Here is a 5,328-nt window from a genome sequence, read left to right as displayed (position 1 = left end):
ACACACACACACACACACACACACACACACACACACACACACACACACACACACACACACACACACACACACACACACACACACACACACACACACACACACACACACACACACACACACCGCACACCGCCGCCTCCCGCCTCTTCATATCGCCTCTTCACGCCGCCTCTGTCCCACCTCCTCTTCACGCGCCCTCACGCGCCCTCTTCACACCTCCTCTTCACACCTCTTCACGCCTCCCTCTGCACGCCTCCCTCTGCACGCCTCCCTCTCACGCCCCCTCCGTGCGGCCGGGTGCCCGGCTTTGCCGAGGAGACCATCTTCTAGGAACTCTCTAGGAACCTTCTAGGAACCATCTAGGTGCCCGGCTTTGCCGAGGAGACCATCTTCGTCGCCGGCGGCCGCATGACGAAGGGCTTGCTTCCTTCAGTCGTCCGTCGCTGATGAGTCGACCGATCAACTCCTCAGGTGACCGCGTGACGACAGACTTGCTCGCGATGCCGTTCTCGATGGGCCGCAACCTGCTCTGCATCTTCTCGAAGAAGCACGTCGACAACCCGCCAGAGCTCAAGTCGACAAAGCAGAGGCGAGACTTGGCCGCGAGACAGCCGAGGGGTAGCCGAGAGATGGCCGAGAGGCGGCCGAGAGACAGCCGAGAGATGGCCGAGAGGCAGCCGAGAGGCGGCCGAGAGACAGCCCAGAGGCAGCCGAGAGGCAGCTCGAGGCCAGGCTGGCATCGGGCGCGCCACGCCACGTCGCCCTCGCCCCCCTGCCCCAGGCACAACCGGATATTATATTACATTATATTATTTATTATCATCCAGGCACAACCGGATGGTGATGAAGACGATGCAGCAGCTGATGACGGACGGAGGAAAGTGCATCTGGGTGGCGCCGTCGGGAGGCAGGGACCGGCCGAGCGACGACGGAAAGTACGAGGTCGCGCCGTTCGACTCAAAGTCGATTGAGATGTTCCGGCTCATGTCGGCAAAGGCGGACGGGACTGCAACCTCGGGCAACCTCGGGGCAACCTCGGGCAACCTCGAGCCATCTCGAGTCATCTGCACCAGGCGGACCGGCCGACGCACTTCTACCCCCTCTCCATGTTCACCTACCCGATCTGCCCGCCGCCAACCACCGTCGGCGGGGAGATTGGCGCGCGGCGTTTTCCTAGCGATCGCCTCCTCTGCCCCGGCGGCATTCTCCGACCGGTTCGAGCCGTGTCGCGCGCAGGCGAGCAGCGGACAGTCAAGTACTACCCGGCGGCGCTCCACTTTGGCGAGGAGGTGGACGTGTCGCGCTTCTCGGAGGGGTGCGTGACCGACAACTTCCCGGCTGGCTGCGACGCAGCCGCGCCTCGAGCTCGAGATCCGCCGAGATTGCCCGAGATGAGCCAGGTTGGCCCGAGATAGGCGAACTCGTCGCGCGACGAGCTGCGAGAGGCGACACTTCCTAGACACTCCCTAGACACTCCCTACACACTCCCTAGAACTCGTCGCGCTGCGAGCTGCGCGAGGCGGCGAGAGCCGGTGGGGGCGGGGCCCAACCGCCGGGCCCCCGCATGCCCGCGACACGCGCGCGGCATCTCCCTCAGGCGCTCGCCAAGCACGTCCACTCGATTGTCTCGAGCAACTACCAGGACCTCGCCGCCAAGCTCGACATGCCGTGAGCGCCGCCCCTCGCTGCGCGGTGGCCCCGCCCCGCCGACGTGCGGCCGCCTCTCCCGCCTAAGCTTGAAGTCTCCCTCGGGGTGCCGAGACCGCGGACCGGCCAGCGGCGTGTGTGACGCGCGAAGTGTACCTGTGCATGCTCCGCTGCGAGCAGCAGCCGCGCTGCGGCCGATACCTCCGAGTCTCATCGACCTCCTGCATGTGCTCCCTCGCCGGCTGTTGGCCGGCAAAGAGGACGCCTCGGTGCGTGTGCTTGCGTACTGTTATGGCCGCAGCCGTTTCCACAGCTCTACGGTATTCCTGCAAAAAAGCACAACCCTCTTCCTCTACCTGGGCTCTCAGAGAGCTCAGAGGTCTGCGTCTGGCCCCCCAGGCCGCGCGAGGTCCGAGGATCGCGCGCACTGCGCCGATAAAATTAACCGATAATCGCACACCCCACAGCCACACGTGTGTGCGTGGGGGTGCGCGGGTGGTGCGTGAAGATATTTTTGTACATTTGGAAGAGATAAAAAAAGACGAGTCTCGAGTGCGGGGCTGGGCCCTGGGGCTTTCAGGCTGTCAGGTGCTGTCAGGCGGTGCTGTCAGACGCTGTCGGAGCTGTCAGAGCTGTCAAGCCGCTGCTGCGGAGCTGACCGCCTGTCAGAGTACAGAGACGTAGGGCCGGTGCTGTCAGGTGCTGTCAGGTGGTGCTGTCGGGGTGGCGGGTGCTGTCAGGCTCTGACACACACATACCCCAGCCACACTTATGACACTTATCAAGAGGAGACCGCAGCCAGTGAGAGTAGATCCACACCGCAGGTTTCCTGGGGAGCGCAGATGGCGGCGCAGGCGCAGGCCGCGGCGGCGGCACAGGCGGCGGCGGCCACCATACTGCATAGGGCCCCAGAAGGCCTAGCTGGTAGCTTCATTTGTAGTAGCACAGCCGCCGGTGCTAGAGAGGGGTCCGCAGACAGACAGAGGTGGGGATGGAGGGTTGAGAGAGAAAGACCCATGACCATCCCATGACTACATGGACCACACTCACATATTTTGTTATAACCCCATGGGGCTGTACGGTCTGTAGGCCACTGGTGCTGTCGGCAGCCCGTTGATGGCGATCGCGAGGTCTCCGATCTCCAGTGACCTCCCTGATGAAAATACCCGTGCCAGGCCTACGATAACACACGAGCAATGGACCAAACAACGTAGAGCCTTCGATTGCGTGTCATGTCCAGCGAGGGTGGGCCGGAGCCGCCGCCGCCGGGCGGAGAGCCGGCGTCGGTCGAGAACTACACCGACCTCCTCGCCCACCTCCTCGCCGAGGTGCGGCAGATCAACCAGCTCGGCCAGCTGCAGGCGGCAGCGCTGCGGCGAACTGCCGATCGGATATCCACAATGGAGGGGAGGCTGCAATCCCTGGAGCACGCAAATTCGGCGGCGCTCACTCAGACCGCGCTGGAGCTCAACACGCTCTCCGCCCTTCGCGAGACCGGGCGCCATGCAGGCCTGACCATCGGAGCGCTGGACGTGCCTGAAGCGGACCTCCTCGCTGCAGCGATGATGCCTCCACCGCCAGTTCCGGCGGCGCCGCACGCCGCCGCACCGGTGGCGAGCAGCGATGGCGCTGGCCCCAGCGCCCCTCCACCCCGCGGCGAGCCCGGAGGCGTCAGCCAGGGCGTGATTCACATGGTGCGGCGGCCCCTCGTGCACGCCCTGCCCCGCCGGCCCAGCCCTTCCTGCTGGCGAGGTGCGGAGGGAAGTACGATCGGCGTGGGTTTCGCACACAGCACGCTGAAAGCCGCGCCCGCCGCCTCCCCCCGCCGCCCGAGCCCCTTCCCTCCCTTTCCCTCAGGGCCAGGCCTCGCAATCCGTCTCTATACCGCTCGCCTCGCTCATCGACGGCATCGAGCCTCACGTCGGCCTCTCGTCCAAGAGGGCGCGGAAAGACGGCGCCCGGCCGCCCGAGGGGGTGCCCGCACGTTGCCGCGTGAGGGAGCAGCAGGCGGGGTCGTCGCTCGAGCCGCCGGCCCCTGCAGCAGGGCCAAGGGGGACGGCAGCAGCAGGCGAGGCGGCGGCGGCGGTGGCGGGGCCGCCGCCGGGCGGGACTTCCGCGAAGAGCGAGCTGGTGCGCCCCGCCTTCTCGCTGCGTGGGCCCCCTGAGGGGGCACCCCTCCCAGACCAGGCGCCAGAGCCGTCGCCTTCGGAGCCGCCTCCCGGGCCTGCTGCGGAGCGGGCACCGGCGGGGCCGCCCGAGTAGACAAGTATTGAGGGCCTCGTGCACTTGCGCGCACGGCCCCTATTGAGTGAGGCATGGAGTGCCGTGCCACGGATTGCATGCTCCCACCCCATACTCAGTCGCGTCGTACCAGAGTCGTAGCACGGGTGTACCGGGTCGCAGCCTCCCCACAGCCACACACGAGATCTGCGTAGACTGCGAGACCCGCCTCGAGTGAGATAACGAAGATAAATAAATGAATAAAAACGGACACCTCTACTGTGAGATGGGTAAAAAGGAACAGGTCCCCGCCCGTGCGATCTTTGTGCAGGGTGGGTTCAACGGTTGCTGCCAGCCCGCTGGGTTCGAGATAACGAAGATACATGCCGGCGGATGGCGGGGGGAACCCCAACCGCCCGATTTTTTGTGGGATGGGTTGCTTGCAGTTTGATAATGTCTCGACGCGCGACGGACAGTGAGGGAGCGATGGGTGAGACTTGCGAGTCCTACACGGCTCTACCAGCTACGAAGTACGATAATCGATATCGGGCCCCGGGCCCCGCTCAGGCGTCAGGGTCAGGCTCTCCTAAATGCTAATCCTAAATGTGTCCACAGACACGTGCAACAACGAGTAGTATGAGAGGTGGATGGCTGCCTCCTGTGGGGGTAGCGCAGTTGGGCAACCGGAGATTCTGGAGTGCGGGAAGGGGGGGAAGTAAGCGTTGCGCGATGGGGAAAGTCTTTCAGGCACCAACTCCTGGGCGTTTACGCTTGACTACGAAACCATGCAGTGGATGCAGCTCGATCAAAACGGCGACGCCAACAGCTGGTCCCTGGGCGAGTTCCTCGCCCAGGATGAGGTGCGAGTCATGATGCTCGACCCAGCGTGCACCAAGTCGCTCACATTCCGTGAGTTCGTCAAGGGCCGAACACACTCTCCAAGTCGACTGCGATCTCGAACTCCGACAACTGGACCGGTGCACCGGCCGCGGAGGACGATGGCTCCCTCGACGACATCCCTTCATCGACGGACGCCTTCACCGCCGCCGGCCCTGGGCCATCCAGCGCGGCCTCCGACGGCCTGCACGTGATCGAGCGGGTACAGAAACGGTGGCTGCCGCAGCTCACACCCTAATCGATCTGCCTTAGGCACGGAGCCAACGGAGCCATCGCGCATGCCCGCATCGCGTGCGGCTCCGAGGTCTCCCGCCGAGACCGGCTCGGCGCGGCGCGTGGCCGCACGCCGCCGTTGAAGAGGCGAGATAGGACCGAGGGGAGAGCGCCGGCCACATCGAGCGAGCGCTGACGTGTAAGGTGTCTGTGCTGCTCCGGTGTGTGTGGGATTCTGCCCCCCCCCCCCCAACCCTGCTATTTTTAGAGAAAGGTGTTTGTAGTCGCGATGCCCCATCGTGCGCGAAAACCTCCCATTGTGCGTGGTGTGTCCGTGTGTGTCCGGGTCCTCCG

General features: G+C 64.8%; 2 protein-coding genes across 2 annotated transcripts; both read left to right on the top strand.

The window, feature by feature from the left end:
- Positions 1-358: 358 nt before the first annotated feature.
- Positions 359-1,980, top strand: EMIHUDRAFT_455833 (hypothetical protein). Its single transcript, XM_005785809.1, has 7 exons — positions 359-397; positions 469-586; positions 825-993; positions 1,071-1,155; positions 1,234-1,346; positions 1,413-1,442; positions 1,595-1,980. The coding sequence occupies exons 2-7, from the start codon at positions 498-500 to the stop codon at positions 1,667-1,669; spliced, it is 561 nt and encodes a 186-aa protein (XP_005785866.1). The 5' UTR covers positions 359-397; positions 469-497; the 3' UTR covers positions 1,670-1,980.
- Positions 1,981-2,876: 896 nt separating this feature from the next.
- Positions 2,877-3,906, top strand: EMIHUDRAFT_111853 (hypothetical protein; the record flags this gene model as incomplete). Its single annotated transcript, XM_005785808.1, has 3 exons — positions 2,877-3,338; positions 3,502-3,774; positions 3,832-3,906. The coding sequence occupies 3 exons, from the start codon at positions 2,877-2,879 to the stop codon at positions 3,904-3,906; spliced, it is 810 nt and encodes a 269-aa protein (XP_005785865.1).
- Between the last annotated feature and the right edge of the window lie 1,422 nt (positions 3,907-5,328).

This window comes from Emiliania huxleyi, assembly GCF_000372725.1.
Source record: "Emiliania huxleyi CCMP1516 chromosome Unknown EMIHUscaffold_158, whole genome shotgun sequence".
In the NCBI taxonomy this organism is placed as follows: Eukaryota; Haptophyta; order Isochrysidales; family Noelaerhabdaceae; genus Emiliania; species Emiliania huxleyi.
The sequence above is the reverse complement of the archived record's forward strand: the minus strand, read 5'-3'. Positions and strand labels throughout refer to the sequence as shown.

Coding starts and splice junctions, on each gene's coding strand:
- EMIHUDRAFT_455833 (XM_005785809.1), top strand. CDS start 498: ATGCCGTTCTCGATGGGCCGCAACCTGCTCTGCATCTTCTCGAAGAAG. Junction 994..1,070: donor TCCGGCTCATGTCGGCAAAG/GCGGACGGGACT, acceptor CATCTGCACCAG/GCGGACCGGCCGACGCACTT. Junction 1,347..1,412: donor ACTTCCCGGCTGGCTGCGAC/GCAGCCGCGCCT, acceptor GGCCCGAGATAG/GCGAACTCGTCGCGCGACGA.